The 15,250-nt window shown below is 37.5% G+C and overlaps 1 protein-coding gene and 1 long non-coding RNA gene across 3 annotated transcripts in view; one reads left to right on the top strand and one right to left on the bottom strand.

Annotated features, from left to right (window-relative positions):
* LOC132115902 (uncharacterized) overlaps positions 1–15,250 on the bottom strand; it is a 411,617-nt gene that overhangs the window by 55,005 nt on the left and 341,362 nt on the right. The window lies entirely within an intron of this gene.
* dipk2ab (divergent protein kinase domain 2Ab) overlaps positions 1–15,250 on the top strand; it is a 59,045-nt gene that overhangs the window by 9,234 nt on the left and 34,561 nt on the right. The window contains exon 2 of one of the 2 annotated variants that reach the window (XM_059524306.1): positions 247–1,126. The exons of the other annotated variant lie outside the window; for it this stretch is intronic. Coding sequence (XP_059380289.1) covers positions 473–1,126 — 654 coding nt within the window. The 5' untranslated portion in view covers positions 247–472. The remainder of the gene's footprint in view (positions 1–246; positions 1,127–15,250) is intronic. 2 annotated transcript variants of the gene reach the window in all.

Below are 15,250 nucleotides of genomic sequence, written 5' to 3'. Positions count from 1 at the left end.
TCAAATGACCTGAACATTTCCAATTTGTTAAACATTTCAAAACAACACACATTCTTGGTTGTGCTTAGAGGTTTATACCCTGGGAAAGAATACATTTCAGATTGGGAGAAATGGAAAGTAGCTGTTCAAATAGTGTGAAGTTGTCCGTAATAGGAAATTGGCATGCTATTTGTTTCATGCTGTAACACTGGTAAAATGCAACTTAATATAATATGTTTTTTCTTTTTTTTGTGTGCTTTTTTGCAGGCCAGCTAATATATGCATCAGCACTGTGCACTCCAGAGCAATGCAAGAATGTCTTAGCCCATCAAACACTTGCAAGGGGGGAGTCTGCTAGATTTTACCCCTATGGGAACTCCAGGTGATAAGTCAGCACTAGTGATGGAGATCCATTGAGTCCTGTCCTTAACACTATTCATTGCCCTTTCCCCCTTTACCCTTTCCCCCTGCCCTTCCTGGCTGGTGCACGAACATGCTGCGCTTCCTCCCACTCAAGCTTGGCCGTTTGTACCGGTGTCTGAAGCTTCTCTTTGTCATTGGACTGTTTGTCATCCTGCTGATGAACACACACAACCTCTTCACCTCTTTCCAAAAGAATGAACTCACCGACCGAAGGTTCATCAACCTCAACAAGTGCCCCGCTTGCTTTGGCACCAGTTGGTGTCGCAAGTTCATGAATGGACAAATATCCTTCGAGACATGGGGTCGCCTTCGCTTCCTGGATGTCTTCAATGTGAAAAACGTTTTTTTTGCCCAGTACGGGGAGCCTCGCGAGGGTACGCGGAGGATTGTACTCAAGCGTTTGGGCTCCAATCAAGAGCTAACTGATATTGACCAGAAGATCTGCAAGCGGGCAACGGGTCGACCTCGTTGCGATCTTATCCAGGCCATATACAAGACTGAGTTTGCCCGACTTAATGGGGACGTCAGACTCCTAACCCCAGACGTTGTGGAAGGCTGGTCAGACCTTGTTCAGTGTCCGTCCCAAAGACTGCTGGACAGAATAGTCAGGAGGTATGCTGAGACAAAGGACTCTGGAAGCTTCCTCCTCAAGAACCTTAAGGACACAGAAAGGATGCAGCTGCTGATGACCTTGGCTTTCAATCCAGAACCCTTAGTGCTTCAGGTAGATTTTTTTTATGTTGTCTAATAACCCACCTCTCTCTGACAGACTCCCTGAGCCTGTAATATATCGTCTGGGTTATAAAAGCCAGATCATAACGTATGCTCTTGAATTGCCCTTGATAATTCCTACAGTGGAATAGAACCTGTCAGTTTGGTGGGCTGCAAATAGGCTAAAAAATGCCGCTGTAAATTATAGGTTGTGCTACTCTCCCTGCCTCTCTGTTTCCATTCCTGGCTGCGTAGTTTGCAAGCCACAATTCTTGAGTTTGAAATCCTGCCCCAGTAATCTTGAAGGACCTCAATTGGAAAGTGTTTAACTGCAGCCCTATAGGCCAAAGTTGATGGATTTTTTTTATGCCTCAATAGATTTTTTAATTATTTAAAAACGTTATGGTTGTTACGATTTTATTTCTTAAACCATGCTGAGATTGAAGATATTGCAAAAGCTGCATTACAGAATATGCTGGTTTCCTATCAGTACAGTTATAATGTATCTCACAGACACTGTACTGTTTTTGTCTTCACGTCAGTGTATTTTCTCCTGACATACCATGCTACTTGCCATCTTGACATGGCAATGTTAATAAGGGCCACTATCTGACCAATTTTCAATACTGATTTACAATTGGACAATCGATTTCAATTTCACTTGTCCTTGAACGCAGCTGGTAAATGCCCAGAATAACAAAAGAACACAAGGCCTTTGAAGACATTTGGTGTCTTACTGACCTCTAATCTATCACAAGGTCCTGACACCCTCTGGCATTTGCTAAACAAAGGGGAGGTGAACCCAATCTATAAAATCTGATTAGTTGTGTGGGGTCCCTGTCATTCGGCACCCTCCTCTTTTGTCTCTCTATTTGTTTTTCACTCTCTGTGGCTTCTTCTGCAGTGCGTCTCTTTCTGCTGTCCAGAAAAAGTTTGTAATGCCATTACATATCAGTTCAAAGTACCCTGTGATTTATTATCCAATCCTCCTGTCCACTTCCAGGACCTCTTCTCCTTCCGTCTATCTGTGATTCTGCCTATCATTATTCTCTTTGAGATGGTCCTGCATGTTTTTCAGTGCTCATAAATAGTTAATTCTGTTCTGAACTTGTGAACCATTGGCATGGGAAATGCCTTCCCCTGGGAGTACTCTGGATAACCTGAACTCTCAGAGCACCGGAGGAGCTTCTGGGAGACCCTGAAGGGGTACTTTAGTGCCTCTTGGCTGTTCCTTACACAAAACCCCCCTCCCCCAAAAAACAACCTGTAATATTTCAGGAACAGAAGGAATGAGTGGTGCCATAAAGAATTGATGGCATCTAGTGCTTAGTGTATACCAATTCAGGAAAGATTTTCTTGTAGTTTTATAAGGATAGATTTTCTTTGTTGTGAACCTTGCAGTGCTAGAAACTACTGCAGTGCTACAGTGATGTATCAGATCATAATTAGCATAGGTTTAATCGTTCATACATATAAGTTTGAAGAAGCTTCTTTAAAATATTTCAGGTAAATGTTTGGCAACCCACAATTTCAAAGTTGCTAAACTACAGGAAATCTACTCCTAAAAAGTACTTTAATTCTTTAAACGCAACTACTGCATTGGAACTATTTATGTGAGCAATATTTTGATGTATGTACATTCAGTTAGTGTGCCTGCATTAAACATAGAAGTGTTCACTACAGGCACTGAATAAAATTAGAAACTAGTCTCTGGGGCTTCACAGACCTGCATATTGTATGTTTGAAAAAAGTCAAGTTTATGAGAGTGTGTTTGATTATTACCTCATTTTGGTGGTTTAGCTTGTTTAAATGCAATTTATAAACAAACATCAAAGTAAATTTTTTGTTATTCTGCATTGCTAATTTAAAAAGGTCCTTGGTAATAGGAAAGCTATAGTACACAAATTGTTTTAAGAAGCTAAGCTATTGCCATATTTCTACAACATGTAGTAACATACCTACACTGTGCATGTATAGTATTATTTACCGTTTGTGTTCTTATAAGGTACTTTAAGTCCAACCCCGCCCCGAATACTGCTGTGGAAAGTCAGTTTAACATAGCAATATTATACGGCTTTCTGGTACCTCTGTCTTTGTTGTGCATATTTTTGTACTGTAATTAAGCCATCCATAATCACCTCATTTTCTGAGAATGAATTCAAGCAGAACTAGTTTTTTGCTCACAAAACTTCTCACTCCCACTCCTTTTACTCAGTATTTCTGTAAAATACCATGACGCTATTCACCGCTGCTTCAGTTTCCAATCTACTGTGAGGTTTCTGGCAGTAAGGCAGCCCTTCCTCTCAGCTGTGTGAGAAAACTGGCCTGTTTTTGTCAGTGGAAACCAATTCTCAGTGCTGTTGTAAGGTTGGCCCACAACACGCTCCCCTTTTCTGTCCACTGAATTCATGGTGCTGCAAGTCACATGGAAAGCAATCCGTCCTAAAGGAATAAATATTTTTAGAAAGCAATATGATGGCCAGAAATAATGAATCAGCCCACAATCCTGCCATGAAATGCTGAAGCCAACCGTTGTTTTTATTTTACACTGTTCACACAAACCGTACTATTTTCCTTTTTCAAGCAGCCAGATTTTAACCTTTAAAGCAGCATTATGCTTTGTTCTTTGCTGATTTCTTGAGTGACCCAAATTCTTTGCAGAGATGGTTATTAATTCACACTTTCATGAATTTCGTGTTACCTGCTGCATTTTATCTTTTGACTGTGAAGCTGTGATGCATGAGGTCATTGTTCGACAGATGTAGTGGCTGGTTTAGGTGACCTTGCACAAATTTAGCCAGGAGCACTGTACTTTGTTAACAGCCCCCGCCTTAGCATAGGCTCTGCCTGCTCAGCCAGCTTGACAACAAGACATGACAGGCCTGTGGGGTTAACGCAGTCAAGGGTGCAGTGCTTGCCTCCAGAATCGTTGCTTGTCGAGATGCTCCTCCCTGTACCTGACATAGTTTGTGAGTTCAGCTGGAGAAAAAATGGCAAAACGGTACTTCTGAAAGCTCTCCCCTTGAGGGTTTTGATGAAGTAAAATAAAAACTGGGGTAAAGGGTTTCGAACACAGCCAGTCAGTTGCCAATTAGCAGATGATGGTTAAGCCACTGCATTTGCACATTGTTTGCTGAATGTGTAGTGTAGACCGAAAGAGTTTGGGAATAATCCTATTCAGATTCTTCATGGAGAAGTTCATTTTTAAACACTGATATATGTGTCTTTGTAAGCTGCAAGGTTTTTTTTCTTCGTTATGAGCTTTTGCAGGCTAGGTAGCTTATGTTAGGTAATTTAAACACTGAATAAGATTTACATTTACAAGAGGAGCAAAATTGCATTAGATATTAAGACTTCTTTTCAGAAAATATATCTTGCATTAAGTTTATTTTCTTACCACTTTAGCGAAGAATGAAGTTAGTGAACAACAACAAAAAATACTGTAATTGCTTAGTTTTCCTCTAGCGGTAGCGGTAATTCAGTAAAAAGACAACCTGGTTTAAGAGCATCGTGCAGAAGGCATCATGTGTGCTGCTTTATGAGATGAGTCAGATTTCATAAGCACACAGTCTTGTACTTGAATAATTTGTGAATACTTTTTTTTTTTGCTTCTAAATGTTTATTTTTCAAGTTTGGTGGCTGTTTTGGTTCAAGGATGATGCCCTTGCAGAAAATGAATGGCAAGTTATTTTTCTGCTCTGGTGGTCACTGGTGCCTCCCACACTTATGCAATCCTGTAAGCTAATAAAACTCACACTTTCTAAAAGGAGATGTAGTCAGTCAAGTGTATGGTGGTCCAACCACACAATGATAAACAGACGTCTGCTCACCACCTCAGCTATTTTGCAAGTGTATCTCACAGGTGTTTCCTAACTTGACGTATTCAAATTAGTTAAGAGGGTTTTTGCTTAAGTGCACACATATCGGTTGACACTGTGGCACATAATACATTTTTGAAATTCAGACTCGGCTTAATTTTAGTGGAGAAAAAAAAAAAAAACAAAAAAAAAAACCTTGGGTGTCTGAAGTTAGGGTAAACATACATCCTCTTTTTTTTCAGATATGTCCTCTTTTTGGACCTAAAAAAATGGCCAACATGTCCAGGATTTGGCTGTTTTCTTAATCTCGCTTCCACTGAATCTGACCATTGCCTCCTGCTACCGCAACATGTTATGCTCCAACAATTTTTGTGTCCACTCCTTTAAACATTATAATATATATAATTTTTTGACACCATAGGGAGTCCCTCTCAGTATGTGGAGTATTTAAATCTCTTTTGAATGAGTGTTCGCACTGTTCACTTTTACTTTTGATTTCGCAATCACACATACTCTGTGTAAAGGGGAAACATCAAACAAGATCAGATATATGTCAATAAGTTCAGGATCTGTTGAGCAGCAAATACTCCAGCATGGTCTTTGTCAGTCATCTTTTCTTATTCTCACCTGAGATCCGTCAAATGTGACTCTGGCAGCTCTTCTTGGATGCAGGGTTGCCAAGCATTGTTTTTTTTTTTTTGCTTTTTTTTTTTTAAAGAATTGGGCTACTTTTAAAGCAGGGGTCGGCAACTTTTTCGGCATGACGGGCCATTTTTAGTTTTTCTGGTTACCACTGTGCCCCCCCGTTTTAATGTATTCTGTATTTAAACAGTACATACACATATTTAAATGATACAAAAAAAAAAAAAAAAAGTGATGCAAATATTTTCTGAATATTTCTTTAATAAATAGTTTTTTAAACTTAAAATGTGAATAACAGATACACAATGTGCCATGTGTTTGTGTGTGACAAGGCCCCAATGCATTAAAATAGTTTAATCATGCGCTGCTTTAATTGATGTGCGTGCGCAAATACACATTCACTCACCACTTGCACACAGAGATCTGAGATTGCGCTGTGCAAAAAGTAACATTCAGAAGCTCATAAACGTTTCAGTGCTGCCACATGCCTTTTATTAATCGATACTGAATCGCTTCATTTTATTTCTTAACAACATGGAGGCAAAATTGTTTGTTGAGAGAGACAGACACAGACAGTTTACACATCTCTCTCCCTCTCTCTCTCTTTCAAAATGGCCATATTTGAGAATTTTTTCACCACTGGATATAGCTGTCTGTCATTTAACATTTCTATCATAAAATGTATTATTAAAAGTTGACTAATATTAAATGATTTGCAACTTCATCTCACCTCGCTTTCTTTAACGTTAAACTGACGCTTTGCGCTCTGCTTCTGTCAACAGTAAACCCCGCCTACTTTGATTTTATTGGCCATCTCAGTTATTTTGACATTGACGAGCGCTGATAGACTGCTGAAGCTTTGATCTGAAGCGCCTAGTATGTGCAGCGTTCGCGTGTGCATCCGTAGACTAGCGCAGGTTAATTTTCACATTTTAATAGTATTTATAGCTCCTAACAGGCTGTGTGACTATGAGAAGTTATTACCTCAAAATGTACATCAGTATGCAGTTTTCCCTATTGCTCGCAAAGAACAAAGCGTGATTTTCAGTGCTCAGGTAAAATTCGGTAGTAATACTACAAATCTTCGGAAGCATTTGACATTAAGCTTAATGGCGCCATCATTTCTGCAATTAATGAATGGTGGATGATGCAATGCACAGTTTACACAAGCGCGGACAATGCTTGCGGTGTTTTCAACCTCTGTCGTCTCACTATGATGATATGAATGGAATACACACATTTCATCCCCAGCTGCTCTGAGAGTCACTTAATTTGCATTTTATTCTTTAATTTGACAAAACTACCATCATGGGGAAGTCGTGGCCTAATGGTTAGAGAGTCGGACTTGAAATCGAAAGGTTGTGAGTTCGAGTCTCGGGCCAGCAGGAATTGTAGGTGGGGGGAGTGCATGTACAGTGCTCTCTCCACCCTCAAAACCATGACTTAGGTGCCCTTGAGCAAGGCACTGAACCCCCAACTGCTCCCCGGGCGCTGCAGCATAAATGATACCCACTGCTCCGGGTGTGTGTTCACAGTGTGTGTGTGTGTGTGTTCACTGCTCTGTGTGTGTGCACTTTGGATGGGTTAAATGCAGAGCACGAATTCTGAGTATGGGTCACCATACTTGGCTGAATGTCACGTCACTTTCACTTTCACTTTCTTTCACTATCATATCACATACACAGCAGGTTCAGGTTTCTCACGGCAACCCGTCAAAATAAGTTTATTTTAATGTGAAGAAACTGTCAAAAATATATTACTATTTAGCAGCCTTAAGACTCAATGTAACAACAATGCTACTACTAATAATAAATATTAATGAATCTTTATTTTTTTTAAGGAATAATCACATTGGTTTTCTTTTTAACTTTAACAGTAAATCTCTGTTGTGCAGCATTTTGTTTGCCAAAAAAATAAAAGGGTTTTTCATTTGATTAGGATAAATTAAATCGTTTGATGTCTTCATCTGATTACCAGAAAAATTAAGAAGAACATATTATATGGTCCTATTATTGTTTAAAAATCCACCCTATTTAAAAAAAAAAAAAAAAAAAAACTAAAAACTAAAGAAAAAAAAAAGAAAAGGTTTAAAATACAGGCCTGTGGCTCTTAATTTCTTTTTATAAATTCAGCATTTGTAAGCACGTTTACTGTTATTTTCTATTTTATTTTATTTTTTATTTAAATTGCATTTGTAGTAAAACTCTTAAAAAATAGAGATTGAATCGAGAGCTTGTGAATCAGAATCGCATCGTGACATCTGAATCGATACCCACACTAGGTTGACTTGAACCGAGCGCGATTATCCCTCCTCCCCACTTCCCCGTTAGCCTGTATTCACACTTGCACTAAACTTTCCATGCCGGGGACGTTTACATCTTGTATGAGATAACGGAGAAACTCACTTTCACTAAGGCCCAATCCCAATTCTACCCCTTAGCCATTCCCCTTTCCCCTACCCCTCCGTTTCGTGCATTCACGTGAAGATAGGGATGTCTCGATTCTCTTTTGGTTGGAGGGGTAAGGGGAAGGGCCAGATAGCCCTTCAAATGAAGATTTTTCGGGACCACACTTCAAACGAAGGGGTATGAATTATCTCGGAAACACGGCTGCTACAGTGAACCAAAAGACACATAAATGTAAGCTTTTTTTGGCATGAATAAAGATTTTAACGAAAATAATCATTTTACATTTTACAATTTTCAATTATGAGTTCATATTAACGGTCATGTCACTCAAAGACATTTTGGGTATATAAACTTTATTTAATAAAAGCCGTGGGGCAGCGTTGACAAGTTTATTTTCTCCTGGATGTGTGTGCTGCGTGATTTCCAATATGTGTGCGTGTCAGTAAGCAATTCATTAATCCAGAACGATAATTAAAGGCTCTAATGCACACCAGTATATGTGTGTTTTGTAAGCGCTAGACGACGAATGATGGTGTGTGATGGCATAGTAGTGGTGTCCCAATCCTTTGGGGAATATTTTCTCCCCTACCCCTTGACACTCTGTTTTAAGAGAAAAAGGTAAGGGGTATAAAATAGAATTGAGATTGGGCCTAATATTGTGCCGAATAATTAATAATAATTAATTTATAATTTATGCCTTCATTGATTTTCTTTTGTATGTAGCCTAGGCCAATCAAAAAATTATTACGGAGACAGCTGAGGTTAATGAAATAATTTGCAGCTTTACGATGGCTTTCCTCACAAACTACATTTCTGGTTCATCAATAAGGCAAGAACCAGAGCCATTATAAACCTAAATATACTTGATTGAATTAAATTTATTGAAAAGTGTAGTGTAGTAGTAATAGGCCTAATAGAATATGTTTGCGGTCGTAATGATGACAGTAGTGCACACAAAATAGTATCTGTTCCATGCTCCGGCGCGGTTAGCGCTCACACTGCATGCGTACCACGCCCGAGCCCAACTGAACCGTGCTCTGGCCCACCTCTTCCAGAGCCGGCTAAACGAACCGTGCCCGAGCACGGCATGGAGCGCTCCCACTAGTCAAACGAACCAGACTTTGGAAGTCAAACGCACTCGGGCATGGATCAAAAAGCCAATTGTTAGTACACCCTTAAACTGTTACCATGGGTTGAGTTTGATATATTGCATAACTTACATTTGACTGAAGTGCTTGTATTGAAACCTTTCATAGACTTTTACATTAACTGTTCCATCCTTGTGGAATGACCTGCCCAACTCAATCTAAGCAGCTGTGTCCTTAATATTTTTTTTTAATAAATTCTGAATATCTGACTTTAAGAATATCTGAAAACGCATCTCTTTCATCTTTATTTAACCCTCTAACTCTGGCACTCTCTAATGTAATGCTAATTCTAATTTTATCTGCTTGTTGTTGTTGTTTTTTTATTAAAGAAATTTGACCCTCTATTCTGTTTCTATTCTAACTACGTTTTATTTAAAAAGAAAAAAAAAACACTAGCATCCTCTGTTCTTTCTTTCTGTCTACTTATTTTCTTTTTAGAACTCTTTTTTTGCATACTGTCATTTAAAATTAGCACATTTATCCAACAAATTATTCTCTTTATGTCTGTATTTCCAAATAAATAAAAATCTCATTACTTTAATACAGTAATGGCCACACATAATGCAGCTGCCACCTAGCAGATTCATTCATATAGAATTTAAAATAACCCATTCTAGACAAAAAGGACAAATAAATTAAAGGAAATGCAGTAAATACTAAAAGTAAAAAAAAAAAATTGTGTTAGTTCGAGCGGTTCATTTTTTAAAAAATATGAATAATCCGTGTTATTACAGTATAATATTAAAGTGTAGTTAGAGAAAGATAAATAACTCTGTTATTTATTAGTTGCCTGTGCTTGCTCAAAAATAGACCATTAGACCGAGTATACAGAGCAAAACCTTCAGCTCTCCTTCACTTCACTCGTTCTTGTCCTCAGATGGTGGATTGGTGGTCTGTAATCTGGGATGGGATGCAGAGGAGATTTTAGGGGAAGGGGTGGAGAGAAGTCTGCCAAGTTGTAGAATAAGCACGGCACCCCGCAGGGACGAGTTCTCTCTGTAGACTGACTTTGTTTTAAAATTTAATGGCCAAGCAAAATGCCAGATGGGGGCTGTTCTGCTTCCACGCCTGCGTGGCGGACTGTAGGTCAATGACGGGGTTTGAGGAAAAAGGGCAGTCGTTTAATTTGAAGAACAAAACAACTTGCATTTAGTTCTTCCTCAACAGCCTTTTAAATTGGCTTTTCATAGGCTTTTTTATAGCATTTACTGTAGCATTTCGTCACTCACTCTTCTTATGAATATGTTCTAGATGCTTTGTCCTGACATGTTTGTCAGGGATTGACGACTGGAGAAAATGCAGAGAATTTCACCACACCCTGGCAGACCGTTTTAAATGAGAAGGGCGGTTAGTGACGGTTACACGTGAAACACTAGGAGGGATGACTGCTGATTACTGTTGTCTGTAATGAGAATGTTTAGGGCTGCAGTTAACATCTATTTGGCTAAATGCACACATCTGGATGCCAAGGTAACAGAGTCCCTAATTCTAAAACGTATCCCGATCCTATGCCAGACTGGAAAATGCTGTAAACTGCACTTCTGATGGAATATTTCGGCATTGATGGCCATTGGAAGTAATTGTGTGTACATTTTCTTTAAGAAACAAAATGCTATTAAACTTCCATTATATTATAATGGATGTTTTACCAGTTCCCTTTTTTTATCAGATAATCACCTAATGTATTTTTCCTGTGTTTTTGAGCCAAATATGGCTTTAGAGCCAAATTTCTCCAAGAACTGAATACCTATGGCAGATTTTGACTTGGGGATCTTGCAGTATTTAAAATTATTAAAATTTGGACTGATACTAACAAACCAATATTAAAATGCCATATAATAATAATAATAATAGTAATAATAATAATAATAATAATAATAGGTTAAACTCTAATGTTAAATTTATATACATTATGATATACTTGATAATGGGGGAGAAAAGGCCATTAAATAATCTGGAAGTTACAAGTGGTGACTTATTAGAGACAATACATAAGAAACACCACACGCAAAACTGGTCAAGCATAGGGAAAACAAATGGAACAATACAACCCGAATTCCGGAAAAGTTGGGACGATTTTTAAATTTTAATAAAATGAAAACTAAAAGACTTTCAAATCACATGAGCCAATATTTTATTCACAATATAACATAGATAACATAGCAAATGTTTAAACTGAGAAAGTTTACAATTTTATGCACAAAATATGCTCATTTCTATTTTGATTTCTGCTACAGGTCTCAAAATAGTTGGGACGGGGCATGTTTACCATGGTGTAGCATCTCCTTTTCTTTTCAAAACAGTTTGAAGACGTCTGGGCATTGAGGCTATGAGTTGCTGGAGTTTTGCTGTTGGAATTTGGTCCCATTCTTGCCTTATATAGATTTCAAGCTGCCGAAGAGTTCGTGGTCGTCTTTGACGTATTTTTCGTTTAATGATGTGCCAAATGTTCTCTATAGGTGAAAGATCTGGACTGCAGGCAGGCCAGGTTAGCACCCGGACTCTTCTACGACGAAGCCATGCTGTTGTTATAGCTGCAGTATGTGGTTTTGCATTGTCCTGCTGAAATAAACAAGGCCTTCCCTGAAATAGACGTTGTGTGGAGGGAAGCACATGTTGCTCTAAAACCTTTATATACCTTTCAGCATTCACAGAGCCTTCCAAAACATGCAAGCTGCCCATACCGTATGCACTTATGCACCCCCATACCATCAGAGATGCTGGCTTTTGAACTGAACGCTGATAACATGCTGGAAGGTCTCCCTCCTCTTTAGCCCGGAGGACACGGCGTCCGTGATTTCCAACAAGAATGTCAAATCGACTCGTCTGACCATAAAACACTATTCCACTTTGAAATAGTCCATTTTAAATGAGCCTTGGCCCACAGGACACGACGGCGCTTCTGGACCATGTTCACATATGGCTTCCTTTTTGCATGATAGAGCTTTAGTTGGCATCTGCTGATGGCACGGCGGATTGTGTTTACCGACAGTGGTTTCTGAAAGTATTCCTGGGCCCATTTAGTAATGTCATTGACACAATCATGCCGATGAGTGATGCAGTGTCGTCTGAGAGCCCGGAGACCACGGGCATCCAATAAAGGTCTCCGGCCTTGTCCCTTACGCACAGAGATTTCTCCAGTTTCTCTGAATCTTTTGATGATGTTATGCACTGTAGATGGTGAGATTTGCAAAGCCTTTGCAATTTGACGTTGAGGAACATTGTTTTTAAAGTTTTCCACAATTTTTTTACGCAGTCTTTCACAGATTGGAGAGCCTCTGCCCATCTTTACTTCTGAGAGACTCTGCTTCTCTAAGACAAAGCTTTTATAGCTAATCATGTTACAGACCTGATATCAATTAACTTAATTAATCACTAGATGTTCTCCCAGCTGAATCTTTTCAAAACTGCTTGCTTTTTTAGCCATTTGTTGCCCCCGTGCCAACTTTTTTGAGACCTGTAGCAGGCATTAAATTTTAAATGAGCTAATTAAGTGGATAAAAGTGTAAAATTTCTCAGTTTAAACATTTGCTACGTTATCTATGTTCTATTGTGAATAAAATATTGGCTCATGTGATTTGAAATTCCTTTAGTTTTCATTTTATTAAAATTTAAAAAACGTCCCAACTTTTCCGGAATTCGGGTTGTAAAACTCTTTAGAAATGTTCACTTTGATTAGTTTGCTCTTGCATGTTTTTCCTAGCTTTGCAAACAATTACCATAGTATTGCAAATAAATAATTTACAGAGTTACACGTGCTTCCAACATTTTCTTCAGTAAGCTTTGTTGTACACTTCAAATGACTTAATGATAGTAATGTTAATATTTAGTTTGTCCATGAGGTCATTCTCTCAAATGGTTTGGGTATGCGAAGCTTATATTGATGGAACCCTGCTGTGATATGGGATCAATATATTGTGCACTTGTTTTCAGATGGTTTTGCACCAGCAGAGAAACTACTATTGGCACAAATATCAAATATACAAGTCGTGGGTTTTAAAAAGAACTCTGGCTGACATTGGAAGATATATAAACTAGAACAATAAAATGATATTATTTGTTACGGTTGTGTAACGGATAAGCAGGTGTTGGTTGACAGGAGAGCAGCGCTACAAGACAATCCACGAGCAGTTTGTAATGGAAATTTTACTGGGCAAACAAATTAATTCTGTGACTGATCTAGTACAGGATGAGATGAAGCACTAACCAGAACATCTGCTTAATGGATGTTCATGCCAGGCTGTTAAATTAAACATCAGCGCATATTTCCTGCCAACTTCACCTTTGACATTTTTACCTATATTTGCATTTCATACGGAATAATTAAAAGGCATATTAGTCACGTACCATAGGGCCATCTCAATCTGCAGAACACACGCTCTAAACATATCTGACTAATTTAAAGATACCAGTTTCTCTCATGAGAGCCAGTCATATTTTATAGGTGCTGTGGATTCTACATCTACAGTAGCTGCCCAGCAGTTCCCTTGTTTAACAAAGTTTATTAAATGCAGAATATTGTGGATGTACTGAATAGTGGGTTGAGGGATGATTCTCAACTAAAATATAATTAAAATACTCATGTGTTTCTGTTAATACTATCATTCAGATAAAATATTAAAGTATTGACAAATCATTATAGACATAATGGTATACATTTAGAAAATGTACTTGAATTTAAAAATACATTACATGCAAAATATTAATTAAATGTAGTCAATTTTAAACCTTAACAAATATTTTATAAAAATTCATATATCATATTTGGGATATACTATCTCTGTATGTTAGTTCAAATTACAGTTCTCTGGCAAAACCTGTCAAAGAAACCCAATTTGTAGACATTTTTTCATCTTTACGGGGTAAGATTGCAAAAATCACATTGATCAACAACAGTGTTACCAAATTTTATCTAACCCAAAGTTCCACTCTTGCAAACACAAGCAAACAACAGAGCTGCTCTCATGCGAGATGCTGTTTGGAAGGGCATGACATTGTAAAAACTGCAGGTTTACGCTTTTTATCCTCTCCTCTGGAGGAAAGCCATTTGTCTGAGGCTGTTTCATTTTCAGCAGGGTGAGATTCTCTAGAGATCTGCTGGACACACGGTTTCTGTCTCACTCTCTCTTCCTTATGTTCTCTCTTTCTTTTTTCTTTTTCTTTTCAACTTCCCGATTTGACCATTTTTGATATTGATTTATTATATAGGTATGACATTTAGCCAAAATAAAGTCACAAATGTCACAAAATCTTAAGTCACTGGGGTATATTTTTAGCAATAGCCAAAAAAACATTGTATGGGTCAAAATTATAGATTTTTCTTTTATGCCAAAAATCAATAGGATATTAAGTAAAGATCATGTTCAATGAAGATATTTTGTAAATTTCCTACCGTAAACATATCAAAACTTAATTTTGATGAGTAATATACATTGTTATGAATTAATTTGGACAATTTTAAAGGCAATATTCTTAATATTTAAAATTTTTCTTTTTTACACCCTCTGATTCCAGATTTTCAAATAGTTGTATCTCTGCCAAATATTGTCTGATCCTAATAAACCATACATTAATGGAAAGCTTATTTATAAATCTCAATTTTGAAAAAAATGACACTTAAGATTAGTTTTGTGGTCCAGGGTCACAAATAGTTAATACCTCATATTGCTATTAGTTATATTTAGCTGAATTCTAAATGCAATTGTGGTTACTGTTAATAACAAGACTGTTATAATATATATATATATATATATATATATATATATATATATATATATATATATATATATATATAGTACAGACCAAAATTTTGGACACACCTTCTCTTTTTTTTTTTTAAAATAAAGATATAAAGAAAATAAAGAGTTTTCTTTATTTTCATGACTATGAAAATTGTAGATTCACACTGAAGGCATCAAAACTATGAATTAACACATGTGGAATTATATATGGAATTATATACATAACAAAAAAAGTATGAAACAACTGAAAATACGTCATATTGTAGGTTCTTCAAAGTAGCCACCTTTTGCTGTGATTAATTGGTAATTATCATTTTGAGTTGCACTTTTCAAAACCCATTGAAATAATCAAGGCATACTCTATGCATGCATGTACAGTA

Source organism: Carassius carassius, chromosome 35 (genome assembly GCF_963082965.1).
Source record: "Carassius carassius chromosome 35, fCarCar2.1, whole genome shotgun sequence".
Lineage (NCBI taxonomy): Eukaryota > Metazoa > Chordata > Actinopteri > Cypriniformes > Cyprinidae > Carassius > Carassius carassius.
The sequence above is the reverse complement of the archived record's forward strand: the minus strand, read 5'-3'. Positions and strand labels throughout refer to the sequence as shown.